At 36.4% G+C, this 16,446-nt stretch overlaps 1 protein-coding gene and 1 long non-coding RNA gene across 5 annotated transcripts in view; one reads left to right on the top strand and one right to left on the bottom strand.

The window, feature by feature from the left end:
• LOC144318364 (uncharacterized) overlaps nt 1–16,446 on the bottom strand; it is a 66,415-nt gene that overhangs the window by 16,156 nt on the left and 33,813 nt on the right. For both annotated transcript variants that reach the window (XR_013384227.1, XR_013384226.1), the window contains exons 2-3: nt 12,543–12,644; nt 2,207–2,368 (exon numbers count right to left, since the gene is read on the bottom strand). This is a non-coding gene — a long non-coding RNA (uncharacterized LOC144318364). The remainder of the gene's footprint in view (nt 1–2,206; nt 2,369–12,542; nt 12,645–16,446) is intronic.
• The window catches only part of DDAH1 (dimethylarginine dimethylaminohydrolase 1), a 134,372-nt gene that overhangs the window by 88,344 nt on the left and 29,582 nt on the right, over nt 1–16,446 (top strand). For all 3 annotated transcript variants that reach the window (XM_077905280.1, XM_077905278.1, XM_077905279.1), the window contains exons 2-4: nt 8,148–8,247; nt 14,751–14,824; nt 15,811–15,930. In XM_077905280.1, coding sequence (XP_077761406.1) covers nt 8,154–8,247; nt 14,751–14,824; nt 15,811–15,930 — 288 coding nt within the window. In that variant the 5' untranslated portion in view covers nt 8,148–8,153. The remainder of the gene's footprint in view (nt 1–8,147; nt 8,248–14,750; nt 14,825–15,810; nt 15,931–16,446) is intronic.

The following is a 16,446-nucleotide window of genomic DNA, read 5'->3' as shown; positions in this document are numbered from 1 at the left end:
TTATGAATGCCAAAAACCATTCTGAGACTACAACTTTTTGAAATCTAGAGCTGGAAATGACTTCATTTTTAAGCTCTACCCCCCTCATTTTACAAATATGGAAACCAAGATGCTAATATCCTGGTTAATTTTTAGAACTTGTCACTAGAGATAAACCAATACATTTATAAATCCATATCACTAGAGATAAACTAATAAGTTTAGAAATCCAGGAAATTGGGATGCCAGGGTGGCTCAGTGGTTGAGCATCTGCCTTCTGGCTCAGGGCATGATCCCTGAGTCCCAGGATCGAGTCCCACATCGGGCTCCCTGCATGGAGCCTGCTTCTCCTTCTGCCTATGTCTCTGCCTCTCTTTCTGTGTCTTTCATGAATAAATAAATAAAATCTTTAAAAAAGGAGAAAGAAATCAATGAGGAAAAATGCAATGGATATTTAATAGTGTGTGGGAAATATTTTATAGATCTTATTCATGCAACAGTTATTATTAAAGCTCAATAAAAGAAAAATGAATGAGGTAGTTATAAAACTTTCATACATCTTGGCCATCGTGAATATCATGAGTTCCCAGAATAATCACAGGATTAATGACATTTACTTGACTCTGTCTGATAACTTTTGAAGATGTAATATAACAAATAGTTTCCAGTTCTGTTGACTGTTTTCCTAGTACAATAAGCCTGTAATTAATTTTTCATATATTAAGGGGAACTGTTTATGATCTGAGAATCATCCAGAAACCCGTTTTATTTCTAGGGAAGACTTCCAGATGACCCACCAGCAGGAATAGATAATCATTATTAGTATTTTCATTTCTTTTTTTAAAAGATTTTATTTATTTACTCATGAGAGGCACAGAGAGAGAGAGAGAGACAGAGACACAGGCAGAGGGAGAAGCAGGCTCCAAGCAGGGAGCCTGACAGGGGACTTGATCCCGGGTCTCCAGGATCACACCCTGGGCTGAGGCGGCGCTAAACCTCCGAGCCACCTGGGCTCCCCAATATTTTCATTTCTTAATTTAAATGTTACTGCCTCAGAATAACCTTCCTTGAACCCCTGAAGCATGTAGCCTTCTTACTTCTCAAAACACATTGTTATTTTCCCACATAGCTCTTATCATAATGTTGACCGTTGCATCTTAAATATCTGTTATGCTAAGGGCACTTTGTAGCAGGGGTCATGTCTATTTTTTGATGACCATTGATCACTGTCTATCATGGTATCTAGCTCAGAACAGACACTTGATATTTACTGAATGAATGAATCTGAGAGTAAGACTGAGATGGCTCAAGGCACATTTTTTGTATTACTTTTATCATTTTCATTTCTATGAACATGTATTAGATTTATAACTTTAAAAAAACAGTACTGCAATGTGTTTTCCATATTTTAAAATATAATTACACAACATTTCAGTAAATAATGGATTAAGGAAGTTGTTGGATCTGGGACTTTAAACTCTTAATTTAAAACATTGTTTTCTTGGGAATTTCTTAGGAATATCTTAAGAACTTTTACACCACATTCTGAACAAACAACTTGGAAATAAGCATTTAGCTCAACATTTTGCTTCTGAACAAATACCTTTATAAATAAATGTTTAAAATAAAATATGTTCAAATTTGGGACTTTCTGTGTTAGTTTTCTATTGCTGTGTAACAGTTTACCATAAACATAGCACTTAAAAGAACACCTACTTAGTATCTTACAGATTTTGCAGATTGGAAGTCTGAGCATGGCATGCCTAGTTGTCAGCTGGGTTCTGTTTTTCATCTGGAGCTTAGATTTTCCAAGCTCACTCAGGTTGTAGGTTGAATATTCAATTCCTTGTGGTTGTAGGATTAAGCTCCCTGTTTTTTGCTGGCTGTTGACTCGGAGTTGCTCTTAGTTCTTAGAGGCTGCTCTGTAGGCATCCCTCAGTAGGCAGTTCCCAACATGGCTGTTTGCTTTTTTATCCAGACGAGTAGGACAACATTTCTCTGACTTCCATCTCTGACCTGTAAACTCCCTTTTAAGGGCTCACTTGATTAGGTCAGCTCCACCCAAAATAATCTCTCTTTTGATTAACTCAGATTAACTGACTAGAGACTTAATTGCATCTGTAGAATATCTTTACCTGTGCCATAAAACATGCCTAATCACAGGAGTGATATCATATTTATATGTTCTTTTACCACCCAAAGGGAGAGATTTGTGCACGACACTTACATCAGGTGGTGGTGGCAGTCTTAGGCCTCTTAGAATTCTTCCTCCATGCTTGCCGATGTGGTAGATTCTCAGAATCTTTTCCAGTTGATTGAATTGGTTTGGAATGTGTATGGTGACATGGCTTGGAGTGTATCTTCATGTCCATGTGCTTTTGTAATCATACTGTAATTAAAACATATTTGTTGACAATCTAGAAAGTTCTCTCCAAATAACTCCTCATGATCTGATCTAGAAATTGAAAGGATACAGTAGTGGCTCCCAAAATTCATTAGTTTGTACATGCTTAGGAAAACAAAATTTGGGGCCTTTAGAAACCAAACATAAGTTCACATTGCCACAGTTTGTAACCTCTTCCTCTTACCCCCATTCTTCTAGAATGTCTGAGTACACATTTTTGTTCAAATAGATAAAAGGAACATAATCTGTTTTTAAGAGTATTATAGATGCTTATAATCTTTTCTAATATTTATTTTCATTTGACTATATAAGAGATATATAAATTATCTTGTATAGGAATACAAGCTGCAGAGTAAAGTTCTCTGAGTTTAAATCTCAGTTCTGCTGGTTTAAAACCTTGAGTGAGTCACCTGCTGTGCCCCTGCTTACTCATCTCTAAAACAGAAATAATGCTTATACTTGCTTCACTGGATTATGAGGGTTATATTAGTTAAACATGAGTTCTTGAGAGTATCTGATACACAGGAAGACTACATAAGTGTTTGCTATTATCATTGCTAATTAAATTCCTTTTAAGAGTTTTGTCCTAGAATTATAGCAGAGGATTCCAATATGTTCTTATTTAGGAATTTTTAAGACTGAGTCATTTAATATGTTAAGCCTCTCCTTGATTTTTTTTGGTAGGTCTGGTTAGTTTTAGTAATTTAGTAATTTAATTAGCACGTGTGGGAAAGTTAAGGAATAAACCACTGAACAAACCTCAGGCATCCCAAAGTTGAAGGGTGGTAATTAATATGTAGGCTGTCATTGGTGAATATTCCTGATGTGGTTTATATATTCTATTCATATTACTTTGCTTTATAATATATATATATATATATATATATATATATATATATTAAGATCAAAGATGTACTGATTAACAAAGAACACACTAAATGAAATGTGGCCTTTTGAGTGTGACCAGAGACAACACAGTGTAACTTTGATGTATCACCAAGTTTCCAGCCAGCTGTGCCTTGACATGATAGAGACATCACATCAGCTTCTTGAGTGGCTTCCTAAGCATTATCTACATGTCATACTTAACATTAAAAGACAAAACAAGGGGCACCTGGGTGGCTCAGTCTGTTAAATGTCTGCCTTCGGCTCAGGTCATGATCCCAGGATCTTGGGATATAGCCCAGCTTCGGGCTCCCTGCTTGTCAAGGAGCCTGCTTCTCCCTCTCCCCTTCTTGTGCTCTCTGTTTCTCTTTCTCTCTCAAATAAATAAATAAAATCTTAAAAAAATAAAATAAAAGGCAAAACAAAATCAGCAACAAATTGAGAAAATGAAACTATTTGACTACCAACAAAGCTATGTTGCTGCTGTTCACCTTTTAAGAGCTAGATAAGAATATGAATAGGATGACAGTATAATTTTAAAGCTCATATAATATGAGTAATAAAGGAATTTGGAACATTGAAATGGGCATTGAAAACCTAGTGGCAATAGTGTTGATAGCACAACTCCCAACACATGGCAGATCTGTGGGGGACAGAGGCATATAGGCTACAGACAAGCCAATGCCAAGGTCCTCATTTGTAATCACAACATCTGGCACCCCACTGAGCTGAAGCAGCTAAAGGAAAGCAGCTTGGCAAGCAGGTTGATGCAGACATAATGGAACTGCAGCACAAAACTGTTCATCAGGCCTTGTGAGCCACCTTCACGACATCCAAAGTGAAGATGTAAAACATTCAGAGTGGTTGTTGTTGAAAATAGGCAGCAAAGGCAACTTTGGACAGGGCCAACTGAAAAATATTTGCATCTAAATAAAGAATATTGAACCAATTACGGTGCTCTTGCAGGCTACCATAAATATAACTTCCTAATAAAAGTGTGTAAGATTTTATATTTATTGTAGCATTTTGTGTTTGGGGGATATTTTGCAAGAGGAAAAGAAGAGTTGGGATCAAGTGGTATGTTTTTGTCTTTTTTTTCTTTTTGAATGGTAGCCAGAATCGCAACCAAGACTGAGTTAATTTAGAGCAAAACAATAACATCAGCAACCACTGGTTTTGAGTATAGCATGCCGGGCACTACATATTAGTTTATTTGTTACGTGATCCCTGTTAGAGGGAAAACAGTATCCAACTTGTAGATTAGGAAACCGAGGCTCAGAAAGTATAACTTGTCCCAAGTAACATACCTGATAGTGGTAAAGCCTGTACTCATATCCCCAATTCTTTCCATTCACAGTGAGAACCCAAAAGGTGTGACATAAAACGGGGTGATGATGTAAACGTGAAGAACAAATGAGGTAACAGAAATGAGGGCTGTTAAGAAGAGAGTAGAACAGAAAATGAGGGTTAAGAAGAGAGTAGAACGGAAAATGTTAAGAAAAGGGAGGGAATTCTTCAGAATGAATTATATATTTAGGAACTGTAATCATTCCGTATCATCTTGGCTGACGCCCCTTTGAGTCCTGCGGGACATCTTACCAGATAGGCCCACTTCCCACCTTGTGTCATACGTGCAGGGGGCTATTTTAAAGCAGAGATTATACAAGAAATCTACCACATAGCCTGACAGATTCCAGGAACTGGAAGGAAGTCAAACTGGCATGATTTTAATTTAAATGTGTCTTCACTTTACATTGGCTTTGCGGAAAAGATTGTAACTTTAATTCACTTGAAAGCAGATGGGATCCGTCGTGGGGGTAAAACATAAGAAATTTGTCCAAATGTAAGAAAAAGCAACAGCTTTCTTTTGTGGGTCAGTTTCATAGTACGAGTGTTTGTCATTGGGTCCATGTAAGCTGTTATTCATCAAAATGATAGAAGTCCTAACTAATATGTATTGAGCAATAACAATGTGCTAAGGGCTCCACATGTATTTCATCATCAAGAGGAGCCTAGGAAGTTGCTACTATTATAACCAACCGCCCACTTTAAAGATAGGAAAACTGAGGTCCAGAAAGTTTAAGCAGCTGTTACTGGCTAATAAGTAGCCAAGCTGAGATTTGAATCCCAGGCCCCTGATGGTAACACTACACTATGCAGACATTCCCAGGGGATGTAACTCCAGGAGCTCTACATTTTTTGACAATAGTACTCCGGGGAGGGGTGGGGAAGAAGGAAGGAAAAGGAGATGGGGAGGGAAGGAAGAAAAAAAGGAAATGATAATGACCTCAAAATTAGTACCAGCTCTTGAGAAAGACGTGTGGGTTGGATGGATAGAGGCCACAGAAGTGATTTGAACCCGCTGTGGTCAGGGAAGGGATCAGTAGCAAAAGCTGGGAGAAGCAAAGAGAGGGCAAAAAAAAATGGGAGTACAAAGTAAAAGATTGAGACAAAGTGCAGAGTGAAAAGGGGAGGAAGAAAGGTCTTGTAAATCTCTATAGCATGAAAACAGTATTGGCGTTAGGTTCTAAATGAATTAAGGTGGTTTCTCCAATTTACCCTTTTATTTTGAATTTTTTGGGCTAACTTGACCTATTCAACTCAACCTTTAGAATTAATGCTGTTTGTCTGACAGTTTCTCTCCACCCTGAGTAATGCTGAGTTCCACTATGCAAGGTTAGTGTCTCAGTAAAAGGTGGGTGTGTTGTTTGGCCTTTTTTTTTTTTTTCCTCTTGAAAGTTAATTAAGTCAACATTAACCATGGCTATGTAACCGCAGAATGGGCAGTTTCTTTGAAGGCTCATGGTTTGGATCTTTTCCTGTAAAAATTCCCACTTCTATAGTTATATTTAGTGTTCTAACTGCCTGAATAACTGACTTGCAATGGGCCCGTGTGTGAGGGCAATACTGGGCCTTGTTTGCAACCGAGTTTGTCTGCTTCATGGAACCAATATGCCAAGAGTTTGTGGTTCTCCATGGACATCCTCCCAGGTTCAGCCTCTCTTGTTTCTTCTCCAGAAATTTCCCTGGAGTTAGCATTGCCGATTTGATGCCATATGGTTCTACAATTCTCAGAACTATTTACTTGACATTTAACAAATTTTTAAACTTGTCCATACCCTTAACTCTGAAAGTAACATGATATCATCAATGTTTGTGTTATGGACCTATCCTGATGACTTTGTTTATAGAGATGTGACTGAATATTTAAGGAGAAAAAGAAAAGTACGGGCCTTGCGCAAAAGCCAGCTTTTTCATATTGGTGCAGCTGTTTTAACTTTTAAGAAACCACAAGCATTTTATCCTCTAAGACTTTAATTTGAAAGACACAGGACTTTTAAAGAAATACAATGTTTCTGAAGCTGGTATTTATTAGCCTCCCTACTTCTGTTCTCTTTAAACACCTAAGAATCAAATAAAATTTCTCTTTAAACTCTTAAGAATCAAGTAACATTACATATACATTTTTCAGATCAAAATGCATGTTATTGCTGTATTCCTAGTAATCTTTGAAATGTTAAATTACAATACAAGCAATAGCATCGCGCGAGAGACAAAAGGTACAGTAGCTGCATTCTAAAGATCTCTTTGCAAGCTCAGAGAATTTTCCATAGACTCAAAGGCAGATGCCAGAAGGAAATGGTTGTGTTTTCTTGGGTTCACAGTAGCCCAGAAAGCCATGGTAAATGTTATTTTGCTTCTTTTTTTATGCTACAGTAATGATTCCCCTTCTTGTTACATAGAAAAACCTATTCTGCTGGTAAAAGAGAACACTAGATATATTTATTACGACATGAAGACCATTTTGTCCATGGAAATAAGTTTTTATTGTTCTGAGTCACTCTGGTTTGTAGAATTTTTACATGAGTTCCAGGACAAGGATGAGATGATCTATTTATTTTAATTTGTATCCTCTTTTTCTTTCTTTGCATGAATGTCAGGCTTGTTGTCAGAATATTTCCATATTTTTATTACTTCAGAAGTTACTCTGCTGTAGTTGTCTCCTAAACTCTTCATTGACAATTCAGCTTGTGTCCTGGGCATGTTGTATTTTGGTTGAACTACCAGCTTTTCTCAGTGTCATGTGATCTCTTGTTTTTCCTTTCTCCCCTATTCATATTTTCTGGATGTATGTCTTCACCATGTCAAAGTTTATACAGACCTTCAGAAATATTTGAATTGTTGAACTGCTGGAAGGATGTGAATTAAACTGTGAATTTCAAAGGGCATTTGTCATGCCTTATATGTTTTCTTGCATTAAAAATAAGCCTCACTAGAAGTACTCCCTAATTCAGCCCAGAATATCTCTGTGCTTTAGACTATACCCTGGAATCTTAAAAAGACCCTGAAGTTAATTTTCAAGTATTCTTTGGTTTGACTGCAATTATTGTATTTGTTAATCACCTCTAGGGACCTAGGTTAAATTTAATTAGCAGTTTAGACCTACAGAGAAGCCTTAGATGTTGTGACATCTTAGAAAATATTTGAACAGAAAACAATGACTATCCTGTGGGCTGAGATTTCGAGTTACAGGTTATTGTCATTGATATTTCTTCCATATATTACTCAGTGTGTGTGCAGTTCTGACTTACTGACTGACTTAAGGTTTAAAATTAGATCTTGTTGGGGATCCCTGGGTGGCTCAGCAGTTTAGCACCGCCTTCAGTCCAGGGCGTGATCCTGGAGTCCTGGGATCGAGTCCCACGTCAGGCTCCCTGCTTGGAGCCTGCTTCTCCCTCTGCCTGTGTCTCTGCCTCTCTCTCTCTCTCTCTCTCTCTCTCTCTGTGTGTCTCTCATGAGTAAATAAATAAAATCTTAAAAAAAAAAAAAAGAAAAGAAAATGATAGGATATCAATCTGAATCATTTTATTTTCAACAGGTTGACATGATGAAAGAAGCATTAGAAAAACTTCAGCTCAATCTAGTAGAGATGAAAGATGAAAATGCAACCTTAGATGGTGGAGACGTCTTATTCACAGGTATCTTCATCCTCACTCTCTCCTACTCAAAACTAAATACCTGGCTTGTGTTCACTTGTTTAACTAACTATAGGGTTGGTTGGTTGTTTTTTTTTTTAATTACCAAAGTAAAAATGCTAACTGTAGGGAATTTGGAAAATACTGAAAAGCACAAAAGAAATTAAACAAAACTGACCTTTTATTCAAAGATAATCATTTCAACATTTGGGTGTGTGTCCTTTTAGTACTTTTGTATGCATGTTGTATTTGTTTATTTTTTTACAAAAATGTTATCAGCGGGTACCTATCATTTTGTAGATTGCATCTACTATATTCTACAATGTGAGTTTGTGGGTAGCATGGTTTTGCATTGTGTGTTATTATATCTGGTTTGCATTTAAAAGATTCTTAACTCAAGATGCATCATTTACAAATAATTTTCTTGCCCTGACAGCAAGATGAATTTAAATAATTTCAATGCAAATTGATTTGCCTTCAATGCCAGATGAGTAATAGCAGAACTCAACAAAATATAAACAGCTAATATTATTATGGATCTAACTAGAATCAGCTTTTATAGAGGGCATAATATTGCTTGTAAAGAAACAGTAATTGTAGCGTTTAACCTTTCCAGCTCTTTATGATCGTATTATTGCTTTGCAAAAGTCATGTACTAAAATGGATCCCCAGATTCATTCTAGTTATACTGATAAGTAAGACAATTGATAATCATTTTTAATTTATAGTGAGAGTTTATTTTTCCCTCAGTGTCAGAGATTATAAATACCTGTCTCCTAGATGTAGCCCTACCAGCAAGGGCAGGTTCCCAGGGACTGGGGAAATGTAACACAGGTGGCCAACTGAAAACATGAAGCTTTTTGAGTTCTAATATTTTAGCTTATGTGAATTTTATATTGAATCCTTTGTGTATATAGAGAAAATATAGCCATCTTCATCTTAATATAAATATAATGCTTTGTAGTCCTTACATTTTTATATAATAAATGTTCTTGGAGGGGGAGAGGTATTTTTCCTGTGACAACTAATTCTTTGCTCAGTGTCATGTACCTATGGGTGAAGCCACTGTGTGGCTGATCTCCAGGTGACACCACTCTTATCCCAGACTTCTGAACAGTACCCGCTGGAGTTATGCACTGCACAACCTGTGCTACTATTGTCACAGGCAAGGGCCCTGCCTCTGGGGCACGGTGTGCACACCCAGTGAGCTCTAAGAATGCAGAACCAAGGGGTCAGGGAGGCCTACGCTGCATTCTCAGCTCTGGCCATGTCCAAGCAGACTCAGGCATTCTTTTGAATCTGCCTAGTAAGTTCCCCTTAGATATTCTTTGTGTCTCCCATTGATGGCACTTTCATTCTTTTTGCAACACAGAACAACAGCCTGTTTCTCTTAGAAAATAGGCTTTTGTGAAAAGTGAGATGTGTAAATCACGCTTCTTTACAATAAAAACCCTTTTGTACTGGAACATAGCCATATAATAAATAACTTCTTGTAAGCAGGTACAGATAATATTTGAAGTATGGTTTAAAACCAAACTGTGGGAACGCCTGGGTGGCTCAGTGGTTGAGCGTCTGCCTTTGGCTTAGGTAGTGATCCTTGGGTCCTGGGATGGAGTCCCACATCGGGCTCTCCACAAGGAGTCTGCTTCTCCCTCTGCCTATGTCTCTGCCTCTCTCTTTGTGTCTCTCATAATAAATAAATACAATATTTAAAAAATAAAAATAAAACCAAGCTGTGTTCACGGCCATTTAGTTATCGTAACAGCTGAGCTGAACAGATTCCCTAAAACCTTCTCAGGTCATGACACAGCTTATGCTAGAAATCTCTTCCTTTGGTCAGAGATCTTTCCATAGCCTTTCAACCCTTATGTTTTGGCCCCAACTTCTAATTAGGTACCTAAGAACTGAGGCTTGCCTTTGACACTATCTGTAATTTCTTTTGGTAATATTTAAACCTTAAGTTAATATCTTGAAAGTTATTTTATTCAAAATTGAGATAGTCCTCGGATATTAGATCTTTATCTGCGTGGCACCTCATTCATGCCTGATGCCTGGTCCTGCCTTCTTCTACTTCCTACTTCTCATGTTTTTTCCTTTTTGATTTAATCATGATAAAATACATATAACATGAAATTTTCCATTTTAACCATTTTTAAGTATACAATTCAAGGAGCATTAACCACATTCATGATATCGTCCAGCCATCACCACTCAATTTTTAGATTGAGCAGAGTTGGGTAAAAAACAAAATCTGTAGTACTTTCCATGCGTTCTGGGTCCTCTTTCTTCTGCAACTCAGAGCTTCATTAACAGTTTATCAGGAAATGGACAGAAGGAAAGCAACTATCCAACTCCAGTTCCACTGAGAATCTTGTGAGTCAGGTGTCAGCTACTGGCAGAAATTATTTCAATCCTATTTCTCTTAAATAGATGTCAACTTACCTCTACTTTTATTTTTTATTCTTGTGAAATATGGAGCAAATAAAAATAGTTATAAATGTCTATGTACAGTTTAAAGACCAATGATAAAATGAGCACCTGGTGCCTGCCACCTGGCTTAAAGAAATAGAATATTGCCGGGACCACAGGAGCCCTACTGCCAACCTCTAGCTTCTCTCAGCCTGAGGTAACCACTGTCCTGCATTTTGCATTAATCTTGCCTTATCTTTCTTTGAGTTTTACCTCAATCTATGCATTCCTAAATTATATGTTGTTTAGTTTTACTTGTCTTATAACTTTATATGATCAGGGTCATACTATATGAACTATTCTGCGATTTGTCTGTTTTCGATCTAACTTGCTGTAGTAGCTATAGCTTTTCATCCTTCACTGCTGTGTGGTATTCCATGGTTAAGAATATACCACAGTGTATTTATCCATTCTACTACTGATGTGTATTTGAGTGTTTTCCAGTTTTTTCAATTATTTTCAGTATTGTACATTCTTTGTATGTCTCCTGGGAATGTATATGAGTTTCTCTAAAGTAAACAGCGAGAAATGGAGTTTCAGGTGATAAACACTTTTTGCTCCAGTGAAATGTATATGATTTTCTTCTTGAAATCTATTGATGTGGTTAATTGCACTAATTTATTTTTCTGATACTTGATCAATTTTGCATCCCTAGGATGAAGTCAAACTCTATCATGATATATTCTCTCTTTACTACAGTGCTGGATTTACTTTGTTCATTTTTTTCTTAAGACTTTCATTTCTATGACCTGTAATTTTTCTTGCTTTCCTTCTCTGATTTTGGTAAAAGAGTTGTGTTAACCTTATAACATACATTAGGCAATATTTCTTATGTTTCTATTCTCAAGAATCAGTACTATTTGAATTGCGCATTCCTTGAACTTTGATAGAACTTACCTATAATCAGGCTCTGTGGGCCAAGTACTTTCTCTGTGGAGGGATTTTAAACCAATTCAATTCCTTTAATGATTGTATGAATAATTGAGGATTTTATGAGTCAGTTTTTGAGAATTCTGTTGTCTTCTAATATTTTATCTATTTTATCTAAGTTGTCAAAATGTTGGATATAAACTTCTTATCTTCTTTATATCTGTTTTAAGCTTCATGGCACTATACCTATGTCCCTCTTTCATTTGTAATGTTTATTTGTGCCTTTTCTTTTTTCTTTTGTGCCAGAGATCTGTCAATTTTATTAATCTTTCCAAAGAACCAATTTTGGACTTTGTTCAATCCTCTCTCTCTCTCTCACAGGTTTCTTTTCCTCTTCCTGTTTCTATCTTTAATTCCTTCCTTCAAATTTCTTTGGTTTTTTTTTTTTTTGTCCTTTTTTCTTACATTTCAAGTTGGAACTTTGCCTCTTTAATATTGAACCTTTTTTCATCTAAATGCAAGTAGTTTAAGCTATGTAATTTTGCTTCCAAGTATTGCTTTAGCTAAATCCTTTGTGTTTTGATATATGTTTGTTATTATTAGTTTTAGATGTTTTCTAATTTCCATTATGACTTACTCTTTGACTCATTCATTCATGTACAATGATGTTATTTTAAAACATATCAGTCATTATTGTAAGCTACTAGGGACTCTACTCAATACTCTGATAGTTAATAAGTGAAGGAAAGTTTCAGGCATTCAACTATCTTTCCTTTATGAATTTTATTTCAAGTAGGCCAAATACTTGAGAAAGTTCTTTTTTTTTTTTTGAGAATTCTAGCCAGTAAATATAGATTCCTAATAAAATAATGGATCTTTGCAATGATCATCAAAGGCTATTAAAACGTTTCTATGAAAACTTGTGGGGATCTTTATAATGGAGAAATCAGGCTACTCACCATTGAACACACAGATTATTGCATAGTATCACTGAAAATGTGGCTGTCAGTCAAGTGCCACATGATGTGATACAATAGTTCAGCCCCACCTCTGAAGTAGTCCTTTCAAAAAGAAATTTTAACAAGAATCTAATTAAGCATCTATATGAAACTATCAGTTTCCTGAAAATACAAAGTATAAAGGAACAATTTCATGTTAGATGATACACAGGAAGTAACCAGCCAAATCCAGAACACAGCGGGATCATCAATAGGATGAATGACCTAGCTTCTCCTATAAAAGAATGAGGTAAAAGGGTAAATTGATACAGAAATGACCTAAGAGACAAAACAACAACAAATTTTTTTTAACATTTTAGTTCTAAAAGTTCAATTATTTTCATCAGAAAGCCCATTTAGGGGATGTAGTCCACTATTCTACCAGAAACAGAAATCCAACTTACTTTTTTTTTTTTAATATTTTTTTTCAATTTTTATTTATTTATGATAGTCACAGAGAGAGAGAGAGAGGCAGAGATATAGGCCGAGGGAGAAGCAGGCTCCATGCACCGGGAGCCCGATGTGGGATTCGATCCCGGGTCTCCAGGATCGCTCCCTGGGCCAAAGGCAGGCGCCAAACCGCTGCGCCACCCAGGGATCCCCCAACTTACTTTTTAAAGAGATAAGCAGTTTGCTTTTCTTTGTGCTTGGCTACCTTAGTCTTTTAAAAAGGAAATAGTGTGCACACACACCATTATAAATTTGTTTAATTTTTAAAATGTTTTTCCTAAAAATTATATGTAAATCTAATTTATAAATCTATTTTATATTAAGGAAAGAATTAAGGATTAAGGGAGAGAATTAAGGGATTTGTTTTTTTTTATTTTCAGCTGACTTTTTTAATAAAGTAGGTAATACTTTTATCAAATAAAAGATCTTTCCCTTAGTTAAGTTTTAATTTATATGTAGTGAGTTTTCTCAAGAGACAACACAGACATACCATTACCAAACAAAAAACAAAAAACCTGTGAGTCTGCCATCAAAGAGTGGCTCTGTCTGCCAAGAGCATAAACCATTGGAACTTATCATAACATCATTTGACCTATGTCTTTACCTCTTTCATAAGGACATCATGAGGATTAAAGTTGTAACATCTGTAAAGTCTATCAAGCAATTCTTTCTACATTGTTTCTATTCTTATGCTTTACCCTAATGTTCTGGATCAAGATTTGTACTGATTTCTCTGAATATTTTTTCACATTACATGTAGAATTCTTTTTCAAAGAATTGAGGGAAGTTAAGGGTCCTCATAATTACATATTGCCTATCACTACCTATTATAATTAATTGTTTGCTTGCCCCTAACTAGGGAGACCATTTGTATTTGGTGTTTTGCCTTCTGAGAAGAAAATTTATGGAATTTCAGAAAGCCAAATAAATAGAAAGTTCCATCCTCCTGAAATTTAGTACTTTGCAAATAGGCATCTCTGATGTTTTAATTTGAAACAAAAAGTAAGAGTTTTAAAGACATCTCTTTAGAGGTCAGGCCCAAAGACTAGTCAGTGCTAAACTCTCTTTACATGGATAGTTTCTTCAACCTTTACATCATTAGAAGAAAAGGAATCCAACTTCATCTCAAATGTTTAGTGTTACTCTTGTAGGGTAAAAAAAGGGAAGCCTAAAAAAAATAAAATAAAATAAAAGGGAAGCCTTACTAACTTATTGCTATTACTTAATTTTTTATTTTTTATTATACATGAATGTATTTAATCGTGTTATTTCCTAAGTGAAACATTTATTCTTTTATTGTGCTAAAATATACATATTGTAGAATTTACCATTTAACTATTTTTAAGTGTATAGTTCAGAGACATTAACTACGTTCACATTATTTTGCAACCATCACCACCATCCATCTCCAGCACTTTTTCACCTTCCCAAACTAAAACTTCATACCCATTCAACACTGACTTCCCACTTCCTCCTCCCCTCAGGCCCTGGCAACCACTATTCTACTTTCTACCTCTGTGAATTTGAAAATGTTTATTTCTAAGGATAAAGCTTAAAATCAGATTTGTGTTAAGAAAGCAGGGGTCAGAGTACAAGCAGAGCTGCCTTCTGTGGTAGGAATGAATCGTTTGATGCTTTAAGGTCATTATTTACAGATAAAGAAATAGTGGGCTGTCCCTGGTGCCATCTACTCACTATGTTCCATGACATTTATTATAGGCAGAGAATTTTTTGTGGGCCTTTCCAAAAGGACAAATCAACGAGGTGCTGAAATCTTGGCTGATACTTTTAAGGTAGGTAAAGGATAATTTATGCCTGGCATACAGTAATAAATATTCATAGATGTCACCAGCTTTGCAAAATAATTCCTAATATTTGTACATTTGCTAGAAATTTTAAGAGCTTTCAAATTCAAATTTCTCAATAAATAGGCTGCACTGGGCTACCATATCCACAAAAGACAAAGTTATAGTGAACATCTTCTATTTTCTCCCAGTGTATAATCATACAGCCACCTGGCAGGTTTCATGGCACAATGAATGACTTTTAAAAAAAATCTGGAGACCCAACTGACTCGAACATGAAATGTAGATTTTTCACACTGGAATCAAGAATCACTCGTACTCAGTACCTACTGTGTGCTGGAAACTGGGCTTGATATTGTGTGTACATCCTCTCAAAGTCCCTTTACTCTATTGATTATTAATAGATTGACTCACCAGACTGCTTAGGAAGGGATATATAGTAAAGAAACTCTTTTGCCTTGAGGATGTGAAGCTCTAGTTTGCACAGGAAATTCAGACATCCTTCCAGAGTAGCCCACTCCATGGATCAACCAGCAAAGCTAGCTATTGACACAATCACACATCTGGAAGGAGGCTCTGCATTTTCTTCTTAAAAGTAGTCTTTATTGGAGTGCCTGGGTGGCTCAGTCGGTTAAGTGTCCAACTCTTGATTTCACCTCGGGTCCTGAGATGGGGCTCTGTGTCTGCTCCATGCTGGGTGTGGAGCCTGCTTAAGATTCTCTCTCTCCCTCTATCTCTGCCCCTCCCTAGCTCCATGCATGTGCACTCTCTCTCTCTTTCTTTAAAACAAAACAAAACAAAAAAAGGTAGTCTTTATTTAACTGGCAATACCAAAAACTACAGGTCCCAGTTTATCTTCCAGATATTCAGGGCCCCTGGCAACCTCCCTAGAAATAGCCCTGTTTCAGGCAGATTTAAATCAGTTTTAAAATTATTCTGCAATGACACACTGCTTATTTCTATCATACATGTAGGACTATGCGGTCTCCACAGTCCCAGTGGCTGATGCTTTGCATTTGAAGAGTTTCTGCAGCATGGCTGGGCCTAACCTAATCGCAATTGGATCCAGTGAATCTGCCCAGAAGGCTCTAAAGGTAAATACAAAACTGCGCTCCTTTGAAATGCAGCACACAATGCCTGCCACATGGTTTTCCTAATTTTGTCTAGTGGATGGTCAGCAAGCAAGACTGGCAGGAAGACAACAGGCTGGTACTTGAACTTTCTTCGATAAACACCTTTATGACCTCACATTCATTGGGAATCAGAACACCTAAATGTAGAAAGAATTCACTGGTGAACTATTCTTACTCATACACCAGGTATCCTTGAAAGGCCGTGATTCAGAATAAGAAATATTGAACACATCACAGTTATTTCCTCTGGGGAAAAGGAGGGCATGCCACTAGTAGTGCTTTTCTTAAGTAAGACAGTTGGTACACCAAGGGTTGTTGTATTATTCTTATCCTTTTGTGTGTCTGAAATAGTTCATAATAATCTTTTAGAAAGGCATGATTCAAAAGTACATAAAAACCTTAACTTCTTTGCATTTGGAATACTTAGGACAAGAATTTGTCTCATTTCACAGATGAGAACTGGAAAGCCCAGAAAAA

This window comes from Canis aureus, chromosome 8, assembly GCF_053574225.1.
Source record: "Canis aureus isolate CA01 chromosome 8, VMU_Caureus_v.1.0, whole genome shotgun sequence".
Lineage (NCBI taxonomy): Eukaryota > Metazoa > Chordata > Mammalia > Carnivora > Canidae > Canis > Canis aureus.
Note: the sequence above shows the minus strand (reverse complement) of the source record. Positions and strands in the feature narration are given on the sequence as shown.